The 22,103-nt window shown below is 65.8% G+C and overlaps 2 protein-coding genes across 4 annotated transcripts; both read left to right on the top strand.

The window, feature by feature from the left end:
• The first annotated feature begins 4,336 nt into the window (after positions 1-4,336).
• Positions 4,337-7,619, top strand: PCGF1 (polycomb group ring finger 1). Of its 3 annotated transcripts, XM_083861401.1 has the most exons (9): positions 4,478-4,623; positions 5,415-5,520; positions 5,615-5,767; positions 6,196-6,267; positions 6,350-6,458; positions 6,559-6,592; positions 6,732-6,818; positions 6,892-6,972; positions 7,505-7,619. In XM_083861401.1, the coding sequence occupies exons 1-9, from the start codon at positions 4,528-4,530 to the stop codon at positions 7,550-7,552; spliced, it is 786 nt and encodes a 261-aa protein (XP_083717527.1). In that variant the 5' UTR covers positions 4,478-4,527; the 3' UTR covers positions 7,553-7,619. The 3 variants fall into 3 exon arrangements, with proteins under 3 accessions (XP_083717528.1, XP_083717526.1, XP_083717527.1); XM_083861402.1 differs by lacking the exon at positions 7,505-7,619 and having other exon boundaries at positions 4,337-4,623; positions 6,892-7,122; XM_083861400.1 differs by lacking the exon at positions 7,505-7,619 and having other exon boundaries at positions 4,476-4,623; positions 6,735-6,818; positions 6,892-7,122.
• A 10,551-nt stretch (positions 7,620-18,170) lies between these two features.
• On the top strand, positions 18,171-22,056 carry LBX2 (ladybird homeobox 2; the record flags this gene model as incomplete). Its single annotated transcript, XM_083861403.1, has 2 exons — positions 18,171-18,492; positions 20,978-22,056. The coding sequence occupies 2 exons, from the start codon at positions 18,171-18,173 to the stop codon at positions 21,361-21,363; spliced, it is 708 nt and encodes a 235-aa protein (XP_083717529.1). The 3' UTR covers positions 21,364-22,056.
• Positions 22,057-22,103: the final 47 nt, after the last annotated feature.

Below are 22,103 nucleotides of genomic sequence, written 5' to 3'. Positions count from 1 at the left end.
CAGGGCCCGCCCCATGCCCAGGGGGGTCTGCAGGCGGGACCCCCGGCCGGAGCGGCCCCCCCTGCCCGGGACCCCCCAGCACCACGAGCGGGGCTGCCCTGGGAGGGCGCAGGGAAGAACTAAGGGAAGAACTAGGAGTCCTGAGCCCCTTCCCACCCTGGCTGTGGGTGTAGGGTGTCTCCCTGCCACAGACCCCACTGGCCAAGGGCCCCTCACTGTCACCACCTTGGCTCTGTCCTCCCAGTGACCCTTGGGCCACCTGGAAGGAGGCCGTGTCCCTGTGCCTGCCCCAGGGTCCCCTGAGCCACCCTGGGGACCAGGCAAGAGCCCCCACTGCCCCCGGGAGCCCCCAGTGTGCCAGTACAGACCCTTCCTCATTTCTCGGCCACAGCAGAGACCTCCGTGTCCTCGGTGTGTGCCCCCTCCCACCCAAAGGGGCTGGGCCTGGCGCTTTCCGGGGTGGCGGGGACAGCTGGAGGGGACGCGGCAGAAAATAAAAAAAAGGACATTTGCCCAGTTCCAGAAGGGAATTATCCTTCAGCCAGAGCAGCACCAGGCCCTGCCACTGCCAGAGCTGCACCAGCATCTCCCCGCTCCTCTGCCCCTGGGAACGGGGGCTCGGTGGGGTCTGGCCCTGCCCACCGAATCTGCCGGGGCTCCTTCTGCCGTTCCCCACCGTGGCCCGGGAGCCGCCGGTGCCGCTTCCCCGGTGGTGCCACATCCCCGGTGCCGGCCGTGCCAGTGCCCCGTCCCCCACGGGAAAAACGCGGTGAGCTCGGGAGTTATTACCGGGCGGGGGTCCGTGCCTGTCCCCGGTGCCCCGGTGCCCCGGCCAGCACGGCGGTGGCTCGGCGGGGACCTGGCAGGGCCCCCACGTTCCCACCGGCCAGAGGCTCCCGCCCGCTCCCGCCCGCTCCCCCCGGTAATCTCATTACCGCTGGACGTCCCCTTCTTCCTCCCGCTTCCCCCCAAACCCGCTGGCAAACTGGAGGGACAGTCAGCTCCTCTCTGGCTGCTGGGTTAATTCTGGGCTAATTAGATGAACCAGCCCAGATTGGATTACTTTAGCCTGCATTTGGTCCTCCAGTCCTTGGCTTGCGGCTCCCGGGGGAGCTGCTGGCGCCTCCTGCCTCAATCAGACACTTCTTAACCGCATGAAACACTCCCGGTGCCCCCCGCCGCCCGCCCGCCGCGGGCGCCGGCACCCGGCCGGGGTGCGCGGGGTGAGGCGGCAGAGCCGGTGGGCGCGGTGCCCACCCCGACCCGCCTGACACGCCAACGGGGCTGCCATGAGGATGGATGGGGCCGGGATGGGGACGGGACGGGGCCGGGATGGAGTCAGGTGTGGGGTTGGGATGGGGGGTCACCGCGGGCGCGGATGGTCCCCGCCGGCTGCCCCGGGGGACCCGACGGCCGAGTCGCCCGCTCGGACGTCACGGTGGCCCTGAGCGACTGCGCGGTGTCCTCGGGGAGGAGCCGGGTGCCACATGGGTGCGGGGGAGGCTGCTCGGTGACGCCAACACCCGGGTGCTGCTCCCCCCCTCGCCGCCCCGGGCACCTCCAGGCTGCGGCCCCCGGGGCGGGGCACGGTGGGGACCGGGGTTCCGGACTGGGGGTGTCGCTCGGCCCACCCCCTCAAAAGCTCCCCCCGGCCCCAGCTCTGTGTTCTGGGAGCAGGGTCAGAAGGGCTGGGGGGGACAGAGTGTGGGCTGGGGGGCTGCAGAGGTGATGGATTGCCAGGATTTCTGTGAGGTGAGGGCAGTGGGGAGGGGGATGGAGCAGGGGACAGGGACAAGTCACACACAGTCCCCACCCCTTGGGCTGCAGGACAGGCAGTTCCAGCCCCACTGGTCAGTGGGAGCAGTGCCCGGGAGACACGGGACACACGGCTGGGCACACAGGAATTGTCTCCCACTCCGGGTGCCCTCAGGGTGCCCCACCTTCACCTCCCCAGCCGGGGGGTGTTGTGGGGGGCCTGCAGGTGCCAGTGGTGGCCGTCCTGGTGGGCTGGTGCCCCTCGGGGGGCCACAGAGTGCCGGTGGCTGGTGGCCGCTGACAGCCACGTCGCTCAGGGCCTCGTTATCGAAGGTTAATTGGATTCTGCAGATGTACTCGGTGCATTAGGCAGGAGCTCAGTCCATGAGCACCCAGCCCCCGCTGCCCTATGGGCACCTCTGCCCACCTCAGAGGGATTAATGGGGGACCCCTGCCCACCCTCTGGGGACCCCTATGTGCCCTAGGAGACCCCTGCCCGACCTGTCAGGGACCCCTGTCTGCCCTGGGGGTCCCCTGCCTTCCTTGGGGGATCCCTATTCACCTGATGGGGATGGGGGGAGCTAACGCTGCTTCCCTGCTCCCACTGCGGTCATGAGCGTGTCCAGCCTCAGCCCGGCCTCGCTCAGCCCCAGCGAGGGCTCCGGCCGGGAAAACGCCCGGCAGCGCTTCCCAGAAGGAGCCGCCCCGGCCCTGCCGCGGAAATGGAGCTGAATATCTGAGCAGGGCTGAGCTAAAAGCCTCGGCCCCGCAGCCCCGCGCAGCCCCGGCGGCTCCCGCCATCAATTATTAACGGCGAGATGGATCCGCGGCTGGCGGGGGCGGCTCCGGGAGAACCGGCTGCCGTGACCCAGCCCCGGGACGGGCTCTGTGCTCTCGGTGTCCCGCGGGGCCCGTCCCAGAGCCCGCCCCTCGCCCGGCCGGGACTCGCGGTGCCGGTGTCGGTGTCGGTGCCGTTACCGGGTGCGGTGCCGGTTCTCCTCACGGCGGCGGCGGCAGAAAGCGATGCTGCCCCGCCGCGGGGCCGCGCTGGCCCCGCTGTGACCCCCCGCTCCTCCCCGGATGGCTCCTGGCAGGTACAGATGGGAGCGGACCCTCCCCGGCCGGGGGGTCACCGGCCCCGCCGCGCTCTCGCCTCCCCGGGGGCGCGGGCAGGGCGGGGATGGGGCTGGGGCTGGTCCGGAGCCTCTGCACGCCGACACCGGGAGGGGTTCCTGCTGCTCCCGGGGGGTCCCGGGCCCGGCCACACACCGGGACGAGGCGCTGGCACCGGGGTCACCGGGGCTCGGCCGGTGCCGCACGGGGCCAGGTTTAGACACTCCGGTCGGGCAGTGAGGACAGAGCGAGCGGACTGGGCACACTGAGGAGGGGTGGAGTAAGTGCTGAGAGCCACATCCGGAACCGGAACCAGAACCTGGACCGAGATCAGGATCATCACAGTGACCGGGACGGATCCAGGAGCCCCAAAGCCGCCTGTCCCTCCTGGCCGGTGCCGAGCAGGGCTGGCAGGGCCAGGAGCTCCGTGCTGGGCTGGTGGGTGCCAGCCCCTGCTCGGGGGTCCCGCCGTGTTCCTCCGCCCGCTTCACCCCCTGGCATGTCCCAGCCTTTCCCCCCGCCCGGTCTCGGCTTCGGGAGGAGCCGTGGGGGGTGTGAGGGGCCGTGGGGAACTCGGCTCGGCTCCGCATTAGCGCGGCCGCTGCTTCCCCTGAGCCAAAGCTTCATTAGCGTGGCTCCGGCTGAGCCGGGTGGGGCCGTGGGCTGCTCTGCTGGCACCCCAAACTGGCAGTGTCTGGACACCCCAAACTGGCAGTGTCTGGGCACCCCAAACTGGCAGCACCCCAGTACCCGACACCCCGAACTGCCAGCACTTCAACTCTGACAGCACCCCATCATTGTACACCCCCAATGTCAGCACCAACAGCACAGTGACGCCCCAAACTGCCAGCACGCTGGGACCCCAGCACTACAGCCTTACCTGAACCCCAGCACCCCGAACTGCGAGCTCCCCAAAGTGCCCCGGTACCCCAAACTGCCAGAGACAACACCCCGGTACCCCAATCCTACCCGTGCCACTGCATCCCTCAGCCCGGGCCTGCACTCCCCGCCGCAGTTCACTCTGTGCCCCAGTGGGGACAGCCCCGTGTCCACCCCCGAATCCTCTCAGACCCCCTGAGCCCCCCCAGATCTCCCCCACTCCACGGACCCCCCTCACCTACACCCCTGAATCCCTCGCATGTATCCCGCGCCCCACCCAGACTCCTCGTCCCCCTCACGGCCTCCAGACCCCCTCAAATCCCCTCAGACCCCCCCGGTTCCGTGTCCCCCCGGTTCCCTCCCGCGCCCCCCGAACGCCCCCCGCCCCTCCCGTTCCCCCGCGTTGCTCTGCTGCCCCCTGGCGGCTTTCCGCAGCACCACGCGCACGCCGAGCCCTCTCTGATTGGTGGGCGCTGCTGTCCGTCAAGAGCGCGCCCTCTCGCTATTGGCCAGTATTGGGGACCACCCTCCCTTAAACACGGCGGGTCCGCTGGCGGCGGCTCCCAGCCAGTCCCCCGGTCACAGGCGAGGGCGGGCCGGGCTCGGGATCCCGGGCCTCTCCCGGTGGATCGTGGGGAGAGGTCAGCACAGGGCCGAACTTGCGCTGCCCGCCGCTACTCGAGGCGCGTGGGGCACACTAGGAGTTGTAGTCCCGCCGCTTGCCGCGGCCCCGCCCCGAACCCGGAAGTGCGCGAGGCCACAGGCGGAGGCGGCTCTAAGATGGCGTCGCCTCCTCAGGGGGGCCCGATGGCCATCGCCATGCGGCTGCGGAACCAGCTCCAGGCCGTCTACAAGATGGACCCGCTGCGGAACGAGGCGAGCGGCCGTAGCCGGAGGGAGGGAGGCACCGGGAGGAGGCGGTGGCGGCGACACCGGGGGCCAGCGCGGGCAGGGACGGGAGGTGCCGCGGTGGCGCCGCTGGGGGGCGCTGTGAGACCGAGGGGCGGTGCGGGGAGGCGGGGCCTGGAGAAGGGGGCGTGGTCAAGGGTCGGGGCAGGCTCTGGGCTGGGGGTGTCCCCAAACCCCTAAAATCCCATTTTCGGATATAATAGGACAAAAAAGCCTCCTCCAAATTCTGTTTCCTGGCGTAATAATGGAATACAGAGTACTCAGTCCTGTTTTCTGGTATGTTAAGGCAAGACAGTGCAGCACCCCAAAGCCTCACGTTCTACCATAGTAATGAAAGACAGGAGGCACAGCTCCCTCAAATTCTGTTTTCTGGCATAACGAGAGACAACAGAAGGCGTGGGGGCCCCCAGAATCCCATTTTCTGTCATACTAAAAAGACACTGAGGCCAGCCTCTCACAATCCCATTTTCTGGTGTAATAATGGAAGATGGGGGCAATCCCTACAAAATCCCATTTTCTGACATATTTTATCAAGAGGGAGGTGGTCAGCCCCTTAGAATCTGTTTTCTGGTATATTAAAGCAAAACAAGAGTTGCAACCCCTCAAAATCCCATTTTCTAGCACATCAAGGGAATGGCAGGAGAAGCTCCTTGGGCTGAGGTGTTCCAGGTGAAAGATGAGAGGGATGTCCGGGGTCTCCAGGTGACAGGTGAGGGTGGTCTTGGGCTGCTCCAGGTGACAGTGAGGTGTCCCTGCAGGAGGAAGTGAAGGTGAAGATGAAGGAGCTGAACGAGCACATTGTGTGTTTCCTGTGCGCCGGTTACTTCATCGACGCCACCACCATCACCGAGTGCCTGCACACCTGTGAGTGTCCCCCACCCGTGTGGGGGCTTTGGGGAGGGCTGTGAGTCCCGTGGGGCTACAGTCCCAGCCTTCCCACACTTGTCCCTGTCCCCAGTCTGCAAGAGCTGCATCGTGAAGTACCTGCAGACCAGCAAGTACTGCCCCATGTGCAACACCAAGATCCACGAGACGCAGCCGCTGCTCAACCTCAAACTGGACCGGGTCATGCAGGACATCGTCTACAAGCTGGTGCCCGGCCTGCAGCACAGTACGGGGGACATGGGGGGTGTGGGGGACACTGGGAGCATGGCACAGTATGGGGGACATAGGGGGCACAGGGAGCCTGGCACAATACGGGGGACATGGGGGGCACAGGGAGCATGGCATAGTATGGGGGACATGGGGGCACAGGGAGCATGGCCTGAAGCACAGTATGGGGGACATGGGGGGCACAGGGAGCATGGCACAGTACGGGGGACATGGTGGGCACGGGAGCATGGCATAGTATGGGGGACATGGGGGAGCCTGAAGCACAGTATGGGTGCAGGCATCGGGAGCTAGATGGGGACAGGGAATGGGGACAGGGACAGGGTTTGTGGCAGGGGCTTGGTACAGTTGGGAGAGGGAGGACAACCAGGGTGTGCCCTCACGGGCAGGTGCACCCAGGTGTGTCCCTGAGCCACCCCTCCCTTGCAGGTGAGGAGAAGCGGATCCGGGAGTTCTACCAGTCCCGTGGCCTCGACAGGGTGACGCAGCCCAGCGGTGATGGTGGGACAGGGGGGCACGGGGAGCTGCGGTGCTGGGGGGTGTCGGGGGCACAGGGGGCTGACGGTGCCACCTGTGTCCCCAGACACGGTGGGAGGTGACCCCATGGGGCTCCCCTACAGCACCTTTGACCACTCGCGCGCCCACTATTTCCGCTATGATGAGCACGTCTCGCTCTGCCTGGAGAAGCTGAGGTGAGTCCTGGGGTGGGGTCGGAAGGGGACACAGGGGACACTGGGCATGGCCCCCACCTCTGAGACCCTGGACATGTGTCCCTTTGTTTTCTCACAACAGCTCCAGCAAGGACAAGAGCAAGGCCGTGCTGCAGGTGAGTGGGGATCCCTGCAGTCCCCACCTCTGACCCCCAGATCTCAGCCTGGCCCTGGCAGGGGTGTGTGGGATCCCAGGGGCGTGTGTGGGGTCCCTGGAGGATCCCACAACCCCCCAACCTGCTCTGCCCCTCACAGCAGAAGTACGTGAGGTGCTCGGTGAGGGCACAGATCCGACACCTGCGGAGGGTCCTGTGCCACCGGCTGGGGCTGTCCCTGCAGCACGTGAGTGGGGGTCCGGGGGGGTTCCCAGCCCCCAGGGGTGTCCTGGCCCCCCTGATTCAGCCTCCCTGTGCAGGTGCAGATACTGTTTGACAATGAGCCCCTCCCTGACCACATGACAATGAAGCAGCTCTGGCTCTCACGCTGGTTTGGCAAGGTGTGCATCCATCATAAGGGATGGCAACCTCTGATTTTGGGGTTCACCCAGCCAGAGGGGTGGTGGGGTGACCCTCTGGGGGTGGTTTGGGGCAGTGAGGGGTTGGGGGATTGAGGATCTTTAATGTCATTGGCTGCAGTGGGTGATCTGGGGAGGTCCCCAAGGGGTTGGCCAAGTTCAGGGTGTAGCCCCAGGGAAGTACCTGGCCTGGGGTTGGGGGTCCCTGTACCAGGGGACTTCTGGGCTGGGGTTTGGGGTCTCTGCCCTGAGGGGATCTTGGGCTGGGTTTTGGGGTCATGGACTGGAACGGGGGGTCCCTGGGCTGAGGTTTGGGATCCCTGCCCTAGGAGGGAGTGCGGGGCTGGGGTTTGGGGTCATGGGCTGGGATGGGGGGTGTCACTGTGGGGGGGTCCCTGACTGGTGTTTGGAGTTCCTGCCTTGGGTATGGTCCCTGGGCTGGGATCTGGGGTCTCTGCCCCAAGGGGGGTCCTTGGCTGGAATCCCCCCAACCCTGACCCCCCTCACCCCACAGCCTGCACCCCTCCTGCTGCACTACAGCATCAAGGACAAGAGGAGGTAGGGGTGGGGGTGGGCGCTGCCCCCCCAGTGCAGCCCTGCTCCCACCCCCCCCACCCCCATAACTTATACCCCAGTTTGAATTTATTTTTGGAATAAAATTGTGGAAAAGCCCCCTTGGGTCCTTGCTGTGGGGGTCTCAGGAGGATCCCCTCTGCACCAGCAGCTCCAGGAGCTGGGGGGCTGCATTTGGGGAGTCAGTGACCCCCGGATGGGCTGCACCCATGGGGGACTGAGTTATGGGGAGCTAGGAGGTTCTGGAGGTGCACTGTGGGCAGTGGGGCTGTGCAGCCCCTCCGTCCCCTTTCCCCGCCGTGCCGGGGCGGTCTCACAGCCCCTCCCTCCCGCACAGCCATGCGGGCACGCCCCACAGCGATCCCGTCACGGTCCCGTCACGGCTGCCTGGCGCTTGCCCGGCCCCCGCCCCACATAATGAGCCTTAATAAAGTCATCGGCCCTTTGATTGCCGGGGGAAGGGGGGGAACCTCGCAGCCCCCCCGCCCCGAGCGGCCCTAATTAGCCCGGGACAATATTCCGCCATCTGGATCCCCGCGCGGCAGCCACGGGCACAGCTGCGGGCGGAGGTGTCCCTGGGGTGGGGCCGGGACCCACGGCTGCGGGAGGAACAGGTGCCGGATCCCGTTGATCCCGGTGATCCCGGGAACGCGGCTCCGGAGGGGCCCTGGCTGCGGCACAGCGCTCAAAGCCCCCCCCGGTCCTGGCCCCGCACGGTGGTGCCGGTGCCGGGCTGTGCCGGGGCGGCTCTCGGGGCTCACCCCTCCATCCTCGCCCCCCGAACCGGCTGTTCCCCATCCTGGGGTGTGGGCATGGTCCGGGACCCACCGGCCTTGGGTGGCCCATCCTTCATCCCCGCACTGAGCTCTGCGCTTGGTCCCCGCCGCCGCCGCTGCCGGGGGATCCGGTTACGGCCCGGCCCGGCCCAGCTGTCGGCCATCGCTCACCGGGCGGGGGCGGCCGGGCTCGCCTGCCCAAAGCCCCCACAGGGACGAAGGGAAACGTGGGGGCTGCAGGGACATCCGAGCATGGGGGTCCTAACTGAAGCTGGAGGGGATTGTGGAATTATGAGGGTGACAAATGAGGCTAGAGGGGTGGGGGGCAGGATTAGGGTCCCAACCGGAGAGGGAAGGGAGGGGTTGTGGAATGGGGGTCCCAAATGGACTGGAGGAGCAGGATGGGGGCTCTCAGTAGGGCTGGAGGGCTTGGGGTGTGAGGTGGGAGTCCTGAGCAGGGACAGAGGGTTTAGGGCACGGGATGGGTGTCCCAAAAAAAGCTGGAGGTGTGAGGGAGCAGGATGGGTGTTCTAAACGGGGCACAGAGATTGGGGTCCCAGCAGAGGCTGGAAGGGTGGGGGTGCAGGATGGGGGTCCCAAATGGGGTCAGAAGGATGGGTGGGGGATCCTAAATGAGGATACAAGGCTGGAGGTGTGGGACATGGATCCCAGCTGGCACCGGAGGGCTGTGGGTGCAGTATGGGACTGCCAGCCAGGGCTGGAGGAGTGGAGGTACAGGATGGGGATCCCAAACAGGGCTGGGGGTGGAGGATAAGAGTCCAAACGGGGGCTGCCTGTGGGGGAGTGGGCGCGTAGGTGGATAGATGGATGGAGGGAGGGACAGATGGATGGATGGACGGACGGATGCCGGGGGTGGTGAGGTAAGGGCTGTCCCTGTGTCTGTCAGCAGTGGCTCTGGCAGCCAGTTACAGACGGCAGAGCAGGAAGCCCCCCGGAGCCCCCCAGCCCTGCACCCCCGCACCCCCTCCCTTATCAGCGCCGGCCCCGGAGGAGCCTAATTCAAACCAACTGCGGGGCTGACGTTGGTAAATGAGCCCCCCGCCCACGGCCTGGCCCCAGCGCCCACGGGGGCTGCCCCGGAGAGGGGGGAGATGAGGGTTGGGGGATCCAGCGGGGCAGGGGCAGGTACCGGGGGGATGTTCCCGTACCCCCGAGGCGCGGTCAAGCTGAAGGCACTTTGATGTGCCCCCGGCCCGTCATGCTCCGAGGGGGCTAATGGCCCCCGGCTCCAGCCCGGCAGAGAGGGAAACCTGAGCCCCCATCCCCCTGTCCTGAACCTGGGGGGCTGGCGGGGGTCCCCAGCTCTGTCCGAGAGGATCTGGGCATGGCATGGACCTACGTGACCATGGGGACGGGACCCTTAAGAGCTCCTTGGCTGTATGGGACCCCCAGGGGTTCCACTGGAGATGATGGCACCCCCAGCCTGGAGGGTCCCAGGGCTCAGATGCAGGAAGGGACCCACCCATGGTGTCGCAGGGATGTGCCAGGGGGCTGCAGGTGCAGTACTGGGGAAGGGAGAGGGACCCCAGAGAAAGACTCCTCAAGCCCCCCACCCTCCACAGCCCTGCAGCTCGTGTGCCAGGTAGGGAGCAATGGGGGCACAGCATCACCCCTCCCTCCTATGTCACTGTCCCCAAGCACTGCCCCACCCTACTCCACACTCCCCACCCCTGCCCCTCTCTGGGACTCCTCCCCCGCCCCCTCCAAAACCCCCCAAAACCCACCAGCCCCATGGACTGTCACTCTGGGGGTCGTGCTCACCCCCAGCCACTGCCCTGACCTGGGAGTGGGCACAGGCGGTGGACCCCAGGCTGCTGAGCCCCCGGGCTGTGCAGACCCCTCCTGGCTGCACCATCCCCACCATGCTCCGGGCAGCCGTGACAGAGTCAGATGAGCCCCCGGCACCTTCACACCCCATTGCCGGGTGAGGGGCCATGCCCGGCATCCTGGAACATGCTGGGCACCGGGATGGGCACCGTGGGGACACGTGTGACACAGTATTGCCCCACACCCTGACCTCCCACCCTACATCACCCACTGGGCCCGTGATGACACAGAGCCGTCCATCCCTGTGGTGCCCATCCCATCCCATCCCATCCCATCCCATCCCACCTCGGGCCCACGGCCGTCACGACAGGAATGAGCTGTCACGACGGGAACGAGCCGTTGCGCCAGCGCGGGGAACGTTCCCTTGTAACGAAGCACCGGGATGAGGCTGATGAGAAAATCCAAACGCAATTTAATTCCTGTCACCGCCTGAGCGGCTCTGAATGACGCCAGGGGGTTCTGACGGGCCCACGCTGAGCCCCCCTCAGCCCTCCCCACACTGTGCCCCCCTCACCTCCTCTTCCCCCCCCATCGGCCCCACGTTTCCTGCCCGTTTCCTGAGGATGTGGGCACCGGGCACTGGCACCGGGATGCCCGCCGGCGTGGGAAGGGGGGTGAAAGGGGGGGGCACCTTCCTGCGGACAGAGGGGTCATGGCAGGGCCTGGGAAAGTGCCGCCCTCGGGACCCCAACACCCGCTGCAGCCACCTGGAGGATCCCCGGGATTGCTCAGAGCAGCCACGCTGGTGATGGGAGCACTTGTGGCACCAAACTGTGACACCCAGCCCTGCCACCAGCATTCCCGGCCTGCCCGGGACCCTCCAGTCCCAGTTGCTGGTTGGTGACAAGGTGAATGTCTCCATCAAAAGGGGCACCGAGCACCATCAGCCCCTCTTGGCAGGGGTGCAAAGGGTGGTGGGGCCGTGGGAGCAGGGTCAAGACATCCCTTCAAGTCTCCGAGTTTATTTTGGCCGCTGGAGTTTCCTCCAAGCCTTTGTCTGGTGGCTGCAGCCCCTCCAGGCTTCCTGTGTGCCCATTGCCCCTGGGATTGGCGGGATGGGAATATGAGGATGGGAATGTGAGGATGCAGGATGGGAATGTGCTCTGCCACATTCACGGGTGGGGCATGGGATGGAACACGGGACGTGATATAGGAAATGGCACAGAATGCACAGGGAATGCACACATGGGGTACAGGTGGGCACAAAGGGCAGGTGTGGGTGCTCTTGGTGGGGGGTGCCAGCCTGATCCCAATGGCCAGGCTGGTGCAGGTGCTGCAGTTTGGGTGCTGCTGCCTCAACGTGGATGCTGGTGCCATGGCGTGGGTGTCACAGCAAAGGTACCATGGTGTCAGTGCCATGGTGTGGGTCCTGGTGCTGTGGTGTGACTCCCAGTGCTGTAGCGTGGATCCTGAAGCCATGATGTGTGTTCCATGTGGGTCCCAGTGCCAAAATGTGGGTCCCGGTGCCACAAAGTGGATGTCAGTGCCATGATGTAGGTACCAGTGCCATAGTGTGGGTGCCAGTGCTATGGTGTGGGTACCAGTGTCACACTGTGGGTGTCAGCACCATGATGTGGGTGCCAGTGCCACAGTGTAGGTGCCAGTGCCACCATGTGGGCCCCAGTGCCCTGTGTGTCCCAGAGCAGTGGCCTCGCCATCCCGCCATTGTTCCAGCCTTTGAAGTCGGTGTTTCCTGGCGGGTTTGGCCCAGCCCGCCTGTGCCGGTGCTTCCCAGCCAATAAATCACCCGGCACGGGGGTTCGACGTCCGTGTGCCCATGGCCACAGCCTGACAAGGGGCTCCCACCTTCACTTGGGACCTGCCAGGGAAGAGCAAGGACTCACTGGAGCCCCGTGGTACCATCAGGATGGACATCACAGTGGTCCCTTCCCCATGGGCCCGCCATCCCCACTGACTCCCGATGGCACAACGGGATGTGGATAACCCCAGGGTTAGGATTTGGGGCAAATCACAGCAAGGTTGGAAGTGCCCACGACAGCCCAGCCGATGTGCCAGGGTTTAGGACGGTCTCTCCACTCCTGTCTGGCTGCCCCCAGAGCCCCGAGGCTTCCGTCCGGGCCCAGCGCTGACGGCACGGCCGTTCCCTCCGCTATTCCCAGCATTTCCTGGGGTTTATTGTCTTTCCCTCCCTGTCCCACCTTCCTCGCAGGAAACCCTTCGTCCCCCGGGGCCGGCGGCTCCATTACCAGCAGGACGGCGCTCCCGGCCCCCTCTCCATGGGCAGGGACACAGTTGGCGCCCCTGGAGCTGCTCAGACCCCGATATGGGGGATCCACGCGGGTCTGAGCCCCTGTCACGGCCGTGCTGGTGGCAATGCTGGGGTCCCACGGTGGAGAAGAGGCTGGGGACTGTCCCTAGAGCCCTCTCCAACCGCGGGAGCTTGTTCTGGCACAGTGGTGGCCTGGCAGTCCCCTGATCCCTAAAACAATTGGGTGAATTATTGCAACGCCTCGTCTCTATCTGCCGGATCCTGGCAGGGAGGGGACGTGCCGCCATCATCCCACAGCTCTGTCCGGGCTCCCGCCGTGGGACAGGAGCTGGGGAGAAGTGGGGGAGCCCAGCACAACCAGGGGGTGCTCCTGGAGGGGTGAACCGGGAGTCTGCTCCCTCCCCATCCCCGTGTCATTCCATCTCCATCCCCATTGCACCCAGATCCCCATTGCATCCCCATCTCCACCTCATCCCATCCTCATCCCCATCCCCATCCATCCCCCCCGCTCTTCCTACACCCCCCGGACCCCTGACACCCCCCGGGGCCTCGGGCGGCAAATTCCAAAGGGCACCCGGGAAGATTAATGGCGGGGCCGGGGCCGGGGCCGGGGCTGGGCCGGCCGGTAACCGGATCGCCCCGCGGGAGCAGGAATGCGCCGCTGACCCCGCCGTGCCCGCCCCGCCGCCAGGGTCCCGCCACGCGGGGTCACCCCGGGCTCAGGCACCGCGGAGCCCCTGCCCCAGCAGGGACATCTCTCAGTCCCCAAACCCGGTGGGGCTCTGTCCCCGGATCCCCAAACCCAGAGACACGTCCTGGGGACCCGGGGACAGGCAGTGGCGCCGAGGATGGGGGTGACACAGTCATCGCGCTTCCCATCCCGGGCTGGGCTCCATGTGCCACCTCCCTGCCCACATCTCCTCTCCTCACAGCAAGACGGGCACCAGGAGCTCCATCTCCCTCTTCTCGCCCAAACCTCAGGGGAGCAGAGACCCCCCCCTCCAGCCCCCCGGGAATGGGGACACCCAGTGCCATGGAGGATGTGGGGACTGCGGGGGCCTGGGGGCTTTGCAGGCGGCCGCGAGGAGCAGCTGTCGGGTCTAAAGTTACGGTGGCGGCTGGGGGCGGGGAGCGAAGCCCGGAGAGGGACGGGGGTCCCCGTGGAGGTGTCCCCGCTTGGGACCCCCCGCTGTCCCAGCCCGAAGCTCCCGCGGGGCGCAGAGGCCGGACCCCGCCAGGCGGGGAGGATGCAGGACAGACCAGGGCTAAGAATAGCGCTGGGATGGGAGGAGGAGGGAGGATGGGGCTTCCTCTGCGACGCCTCTTCTTCCTCCTACCCGGCTGTGCCAGGCAGCGCGTGTGACACGGGGACACTCCGAGTGCCACCTGCCCCCCTCCCTGACTGTCCCCCATTCCCGGTGTGACAACCCGGCAGTGTCCCCTGGAGCCACCAGCGTGCCCGTCCAAGTGCCACCCCCACCGTCCCCTGCCGCCGCTGTCAGGCCCCATCACCGCTGTCACCCCCCGCCGCCGCCGCCTTTCGTTGCACTTCACTTTTTAATTAACCTCGGGGCGCTGCCTCGCCGGGGTTAATGGCAGCGGTGACCCGCGCGGCCATCGATCCCCCGAGCGCTTGTGCCGCGACGGACGGGCCCCCTCGGGGTCCTGCGGGATGACAGGGGCGTGTGTCCCCCTCCCTCCAATCCTACGCATGGCAGAGTCCCGCAGGGTGCCCTCACTCTGCTGCCACCACTGTGGCGGTGTTGGGGCTGTGGGCACACAATGCTCGAGGTGTCCCCAGCCGGGTTTAGGGGTGGCCCTGGTGCCCCCCTCATTGGGGACCCCCTCCCGGCTATTCAGTGTCCCCATGGCCGTGCCAAAGGCGGGGTCCCGCCCCCCCGCAGCCGCCCCAGCCCCCTCCCTGCTCAGGTGCCCCTGTCACCCCTCCGCGCTTTAATCCGGGGGTCGTTCATCTTGGGCGGGGGCCGGGCTGTCAACGCCCAGACGGGCCATTTCCGAGCCGAGTCCCCCGCGCTCGGCCCTAATTGAATCCTCATGGCCCCGCCGCCGCCTCGGCCCCGCCGCGGCACCCGCCACCGTCCCGGTGCCCTCGGCGGGTCTCCCGGGGATCCCGGTGCCCTCGGCAGGTCTCCCGGGACTCCCGGTGCCCTCGGCGGGTCTCCCGGGGGTCCCGGTGCCCTCGGCGGGTCTCCCGGGGATCCCGGTGCCCTCGGCAGGTCTCCCGGGGCTCCCGGTGTCCTGGGAGGCCGGGGGTGCCCCACGCCGGGCACAGGCCGGGGGCACTCGGAGCCCCCCACCCGCTCCAGCCGCCCCATCCCTTCCCCGGCACAGAGAGCCCCACTCGGGGGGCAGCACACGGCCCCACCCCACGGCTCTGCCCCACGGCGGGACGGGGATCCCACGCCCCTCCACAGCCGCAGGTCAATTCTGGACGTATCCCCACCCCACGGGGGTCCCGGCAGGTCCCTCTGCTGGGGCAGGGGATGGGGAGCCCCCCCAGCCCGGCCGTGCCGTGCGGGGTCAGGGGGCGTGGGCGGCCCAGAGCCCGGCGGGGGGGCAGCGGCGTTTGCTGCAGCCGGAGCCTTTGAAATGCAACCCCCCCGCCCTCCGCCCACGGCCCATTTGGCTGGAGTTTGGCCCAGGCACAAATGGAGGCCCCGGAGCGAGCAGGGGATGCCGGGGGGGGGCGGCAGCTGGGGCCGGGGCTGGCGGGACCCGCTGACCCCGGGCCGGTCCCTGCCACTGGCACTGATGTCTCCACTGTGCGGGGGCTCTGGGTGTGAGCTGGTGTGTCCTGGACACAGCTGGACACACCTGCACACGCCTCTGGACACCTGGACACGCCCTGCACACAGCTGTGCCCGCACACTCCTCCTGCCAGGAGCTGCCGGGGTGGCTGTGCACACACAGGGAGCAGTGGTGGCATGTGCAGGGCCCGTGTGTCCCTAGTCCTGCGCTGTCCCCATGTCCGTATCCCCATCCCCATCCCCATCCCATCCCATTCCCCCCGTGCCATGGCCGTGCTCAGCCTCCCCCCGCCTCGCGTTAATGAATCGATGATTTGCCAACAGCCCCAGGGAGGGATCCCCGTCTCCCCCGGGCTCCCCCGACTCCCGACACATCCATCCCCGTTCACCGGAGCCAGGTGTAATCCCATTATTCCCGGCCCCGCTGAGGGCCCAGCCCACCACAGGGTCAGGATTTATTGCCAGTAATTGCTGGGGTCCCGTCCCCCGGCGCGGGGGGGCTCCCGGCACCCCCCCGCCGCTGCCGCCGCTCTTTACACTTTAATTCCGCACCGAGCTGTTCCCTTATTAAAGGAAAATTCATTTGCCAGCGATTTCCATGTGCCGGGGCCGCGCGGGGCCGCGGCCCTAATCGCGTTACGAGGCGCTGCGGCGCAATATTGGGATGGAGCCGATAAATAATGGATCAGGGCGGTGCGGGGCGGGGGGGAGGCGCCTTACGGGGGCACCGCACCCCGAATTGTGTTATTACCCCCGGTACCGCCCTGGCAGCCCAGCACCCTGATCCTGGAGCCCTGGCACTGAGCTCCTGGCACCCCGCTCCTCCCGAATCCGGGAATACCCGGAGCTGGCGGTGCTTGGAGCCAAGATTGGGGATGCTGGGTGGGGGGACACGGCAGCAGCCCCAGCTCCAGCATGAACATGAGCCCCAGACCTCCAGGACCCCCCCAGAGACCCACAGGGACACCCCCGGGATGGAGGAGTGGGACAAAGGCGGTCAGTGCCACAGCGGGTGTGGTACCCTGGGGTGCCCTCAGCCCCACACCATGGACGTGCCCTGGGGCCACGGGCGCCCGGCCAGCCCCGGGCACTCTCCCGGCTCCGCAGGAAGCTCCATGTTCCTGCAAAACCCCCGAGGGCTCGTTTTGTTCCCACCCTGTGGCCTGGTTTGGGGTGAAAAGCGTTTCCCATCCTGTGTTCCCGGCAGCTGGAACCGCCGCTTCCCACACCGGGGGGGTCGGGCAGGGTTTGGAGGGGCTCAGCCCACCCTGGCAATGCCTCACCGGGTACAAATGGGGGCTCAGGGAGGGAAGGAGGTGCCAGAACTGTGATCTGGGGGCATCCCTGGGCGCGGGGATTCGCCACAACCGCTGAAGAGCAGCGGGAGGGGACAATGGGGGGTTGATCGGGGGGCGATGGGGTGAGGGGGAACATCCCATCCATCAGGGCGAGCAGCACCGCTGCGGATCCGCCGTGTCCCTGCACATCCCCGGGTGGGAGAACTCCCACATTTCCCAGCCCAGGGCTCGGCTCGCCCAGATCCCGCCGGGCCCGGAGCGTTCCAGAGGGGTTCGCTCAGCGGGTGGGCGGCCGCAATTCCCCATCACCACGAGAACGTGGAAATCACTCTGAGGAAGCGATTCCCCAGAGCGTTAAAGCAGGACTGAGACCACGCACGGCCTCCCCATGGGGATGGGATCCCAGGAAAGGTTGGGACTCCTGGGAAAGGCTGAGCCCCCCGTTCCCTGCTCACCGGGCGCTCAGGGCCTGGCGGCCGGCTCGGTGGCCTCATGAAGGGACTGGGCTCACTGGCAGTTCCCGTGGGAGGGTGGGACTGGCGGTCCCAGCTCGGCTCCATCCCGGGCCGGGCTCCATCCCCCGCCGGCTCCGCCATCTCCCCGCGCCCTGCGGAGAGGACAAAAGCCGCGTGTGAGGAATCCCTGCAAACACCGCCGTGCCCGGCCCGCCGCCGTGCGAGGGGCCCCGTGTCCCTCTCCCAAACAGAGCCCCCTCCCCACCCTCCACCCCCCCTCCCGCACCCGCCGGCCTTTAATTGCTCCGGCTGCTGGGAAATTTCAAGGTTGAATTTGTCAAACTCCGATTTCCAGCCGGGAGATCGCGTTCTGCCTTTGTCAGCAAGATTGGAAAAAAAAAAAAAAAAAAAAAAAATCCCCCCCCCCCTTTTCCCCGCTCCCTCCCGCCCCCTCCCCAGTTCCATAATCCCGGCACCGGCGCTGCCGGATCCCCCTGCACCTGCTCCCCCAGGCCGGCCCCGTGTGTTCCCCCCGCACCGGCCGCAGGTTCATCACCGCCCTGACCCCCCTGACCTCGCCATGTCCCCGATCCCGGCGACAGATCCGTGGGGACACCCCCCCGCGATGGGAATTGGGGCCGGGGGCTGCCGAATCATCTCTCCGGAGGGGAGATTGGGTATCCCCCAGCCCCAAAAGGCCGGCGGATGATCCGGACGCGGCGTCGCCAGCCGGGCCTCACCTGCGTGTGCGGCATCCCGGGATTTTTTACGAGCGGCCGAAAATCCCGGAGCTATTTGTACCGGGAAAGGGCAGCGGGAATGTGGGGAGGGAGGGGGGGGGGATTTATGGCTCTGAAACCCAAAACCCACCCAAAAGGGCTTAATCACTCCCAGCCGCGGCCCCGATGCTTTTATGGGGCATTTTAGAGCAAAAGAGCCAATAAATTTTTGGGTGAGGGTAAGAGCAGCGGTGAGGATGAGGAGGGAGCGGAGGAGGAGGAGGGGGGACACACCGGGGTGGGTTAAAATGGGGGAGACAGGAGGGGGGAGGCGCGGGGCTGCGCCCCGGTAGTGGCGGAGAGGGGTCGGTCCCCCCCCCCCTCCACAGGGGGGGCGTCGGTGGCTCCTCCTCCTCCTCCTCCCGGTATCCCGGGGCTTTAAGGCGGTGGAACGGGAATCGCGGGGCTGGGGCGGGGGGGGCGGCGGGTCCCGGTGCCGGTCCCGGTCCCGGCATGACCTCGGCGGGGGAGGCGGCCGGTTCCCCCCCGCTGCCCGGCCACCGGCGGAGCCCCCTGGACCGGCTCCCGCCCCCCGCCAACACCACAAAACCGCTGACCCCCTTCGGCATCGAGGACATCCTGGGACGCCCCCGCGGCGGGAGCCCCCCCGGCACCGGCACCGGCACCGGCACCGGGAGCGGGAGCGCCGCTCCCCCCGCCCCGACAGGGCCCCGCGGCGGCGGCTGCGCCCCGGCCTCGCCGCTCTGGGCGCTGGAGGAACTCGCCAGTAAAACCTTCCAGGGGCTGGAGCTGGGAATGCTGCAGGCGGCCGGAGGTACCGGGGACGGGGGGCTGCGGGGCGGGGGGGGCACCGGGCAGGTGGCGGGGCTGGGGGCGCTGGGGAGGCCGGGACACCCCTTGTCCCCCGTCCCGGGAAGTTTCCTCCCTGTCCCGGAGCGGCGAGCGCGGCCGGGAGGCCCCGGGGGGTACCGGGGACACGCGGCAGCCTCAGCCCGAGGGGAGGGAGGGAGCGAGAAATCCCGGGAGGGAACCGGAGCCAGCCCCGGCACCGAGACACCGAAATTCGGGGAGAACCGGCAGCTTTACCGGGAGCCGCCGAGTCGTGACCGTGACCGTGACCGAGCGAGCGGCGGCAACGGAAACCCGGGACCGACCCGACCCTCGGTGGGAACGGCAGAACAGCCCCGCACCGGGAGGGCCCCACGGCCCCGCACCGACCGGGACAAACCGGGAGCACCGGCGGACACCGGGACACAGCGCGGCGCCTCCGGGAAGGAAAAAAATTCGTTATTGCGTTGGAGAGACGGATGGAGAGAAGCGGCTCCGGGATTAACGGAAAATCCACACGGATTTGTGTTGCCGGGAATAAATAAAAGCGTTACCGGGACGGACAGAGCGAAAAAAGCTCCGGTAATTAATGTAGAAAATAATTACCGGCCTTTACCGAGACGGGCAGAGAGAATCTTTATGAATAACATGAAAAAAAACAAAAAAAAAAACCCCAAAATTAAAAACCAAAGCCATTACCGGGACGGACAGACCGACAGGCACGGCAGAGCAGCCGGGAATTACCGGACACAACGAAAAACCCTCCGGACAGACGGACACGGACAGCCAGACCAAAGCTCCCGTGAGTTACCGAACCTCCGGTACCGGCGGGACAGACGGACGAGCACGGAGCCACATTCCGGTAATTAACAGGGAAAAAAAATCACTAATTATCGAGAGACGCGGCGGTAATTAAGGAATCCACCACAGCGGACAGACGGACGGACAGACAGAGCGGGGATTCTGTGATTAACGAATAAACCGAGCCGGGAACGGGCGGACAGAACGGAGATGACTCCAGCGCCCGGTTTAAAGGTAAAAACTCTCGTTATCTGATGGAAGGACATGGAAAAGAACGAAATAAGTGAGAGAAAATATCCCATAATTGGGTGGACAGACGGACAGGAACGGGGGTGAAAAAATTCCCTTTTTCGGGACGGACAGAGGGACAGAAACGGGGCCGATTGAGGCTCGAGAAATTAAGGTAAAAAGGGCCGTTACTGTTTTAGATCTTTACCGGACAGATCGACAGAAAAAAGGATTTTTAAAAAACCCAAAAAGCGAGCAAACAAACCAAAACACAAAACTGAAAATAAAATTTAAAATAAGGGGAAAAAAAAAAAAAGAAAAAAGAAAAAAAAAAAAGAAAAAAAAAAAAAGAAAAAAAAAGGAAAAAAAGGGAAAAAAAAAAAAAAAAAAAAAAAAAAAAGGAAAAAAAGGAAAAAAAAAAAAAAAGAAAAAGAAAAAAAAAGTCCAAAACGTTACCGGGAGATCAGACGGACAAAAAAATCAGAACGATAGCGGCTCCCGGAGAGGAGATAAATTCCCGTTATCGGCCGGATGGAACGACAGACACGGGACTAATAAAAATAAACGAAAAAAAAAAAAAAGAAAAAGAAAAAAAAACAAACACGGGGAGCGATCGGGGTGAAGCTCTGGACAGACGGACACGGCCGAGGGGGGATCTCGGAATTATAAAAACCAGGACTGGCGGACAGACGGAGGGTCGGTAATTCAGGTAAAAACCCACCGACAGAGCCGGGATAACTCCGGGTTTCTGTGCTGAACGAAAACGCCTTTTCGGCGCGATGGAAGGACAGACGGACACGGAGCGATCGGGGCTCCCTGGGCGGGGGTAAAGCCCCGTTACCGGCACGGACAGACGGACAGAAACGGGGCCCATCGGGGCTCTGAGAGCGGAGAGAAAACCCCGTTATTGGACTGACGGCATCGATGGGGGTTTTGTGACCGCGGTGACACCGGGACGGACCCACAGACTCTGCCGGGACCTCCCGGGGCTCCTTTACCGAACAGGGAGCGGAGTCACCGCCGTTACCGGGGGAATCACGGCCCGGCTGAGCCGCGGGGGCTGGAACGGACCGGGAAAGACACCGGGACAGCGATGGGGATGGCGGGGAGCCGTGCCCGGGGTGGCGATCGGGGTCTCGCCGGGGGTTCTCTACCGGTGCCCACGGGCCGGGACCCGCGGTGCTCTCCGGGTCCCGGTCCCGGCTACACCAGCCCTTCCCCGCCGGGTATCCCGGTGTGATGCGCTGCCCGCGTTTCCCTCGCAGGGATTTCCCGTTCCCCGGCGCCGCTCTCCGGTTCTCCGTGCCCTAACCCCGCTGTGCTGCTCTCCGGTTCTCCGTGCCCTAACCCCGCTGTGCTGCTCTCCGGTTCTCCGTGCCCTAACCCCGCTGTCCCCGCAGGGATTTCCCGTTCTCCGTGCCCTAACCCCGCTGTCTCCGCAGGTCCGTCCCCACCGGGCGCTTCGGGCCCGCGCCCTCCCTGCAGGAAGCGCCGCAAGTCCCGGACCGCGTTCACGGCGCAGCAGCTGCGGGAGCTGGAGCAGCGATTCCGGCGGCAGCGCTACCTCTCCCCGGTGGACCGGGACGCGCTGGCGGCGAGGTTGGCGCTCTCGGCCGCCCAGGTTATCACCTGGTTCCAGAACCGGCGCGCCAAGCTCAAGCGGGACCTGGAGGAGCTGCGGGCGGACGTGGCCTCGCTGCAGGCGCTGCCCCCCGCGGCCCTGCAGCAGCTGGCGGGGCTGCCCGAGCCCCCCGGAGCTCCCGGGACCGCCACCGGCACCGCGGAGCCCGCAGAGCTCTCGGAGGAGGAGATCGACGTGGCGGATTGAGCCGAACCCGCTCGGCTCCGCTCGGACCGGGACTGCTCCGTTCGGATCCACCCGGCTCCATTCGGGCCGGCTCGGCTCAGTTCGGATTCACTCGGGTCGGCTCGGGCCGGCTCGGCTCAGTTCGGATTCGCTCGGGTCGGATCGGGCCGAGACTGCTCCGTTCGGATCCACTGGGCTCCGTTCGGCTCCATTCGGGTGAACTCGGGTCCGTTCGGACTCACTCGGCTCGGTTCCGAATAGAGCCGAGCCCAGCCCCGCCCCCTCGGTGAACCCTTTTTCGGTTTTTCTTTTTCTTTTTTTTTTTTTTTTTTTTTGTTTTGTTCGTCTTTCCATTGTTTTTTTTTAAAAAATTTATTTTCTATCAGCCCCGGTGTAAATATTTGCAATAAAGGCGACACCTTAATATGGACCCCAGAGCCCTCCACCCCCCACTTTTTTCCAGGCGAGCACCTCCCACCGCGGGCATTAATTTGTTTTAACCGGTGATTAATTACCGGCTGCGGCCGCCCCTGCCCCCCTCAATTTGCATATTAATCAAATTGTATTTGATCTCACGCCTGTCACCACCCACCCCCCCAAGCTCCTGTCACCAGTCAGTGACATTAATGGAGGGTGGAGACACCCCCCTATCGCTGTCCCCTGGGGCTGGAGTGACACGGGGAGTGAGTGGGGACAGAGGGGGACACGGACAGGGACACGAAGGGCTGGAGCAGTGGGGGTCCAAAACTACAACAGAGAGG

The sequence above is a fragment of the Zosterops lateralis genome (genome assembly GCF_965231275.1).
Source record: "Zosterops lateralis genome assembly, chromosome: 5".
Classification (NCBI taxonomy): domain Eukaryota; kingdom Metazoa; phylum Chordata; class Aves; order Passeriformes; family Zosteropidae; genus Zosterops; species Zosterops lateralis.
Note: the sequence above shows the minus strand (reverse complement) of the source record. Positions and strands in the feature narration are given on the sequence as shown.

Excerpts from the sequence above, each read along its gene's own strand:
- PCGF1 (XM_083861402.1), top strand. The coding sequence starts at position 4,528 with ATGGCGTCGCCTCCTCAGGGGGGCCCGATGGCCATCGCCATGCGGCTG. Across the intron at positions 5,521-5,614 it reads CACCGAGTGCCTGCACACCT|TCTGCAAGAGCTGCATCGTG; the intron begins GTGAGTGTCCCC and ends CCCTGTCCCCAG. Across the intron at positions 6,268-6,349 it reads GACGCAGCCCAGCGGTGATG|ACACGGTGGGAGGTGACCCC; the intron begins GTGGGACAGGGG and ends CTGTGTCCCCAG.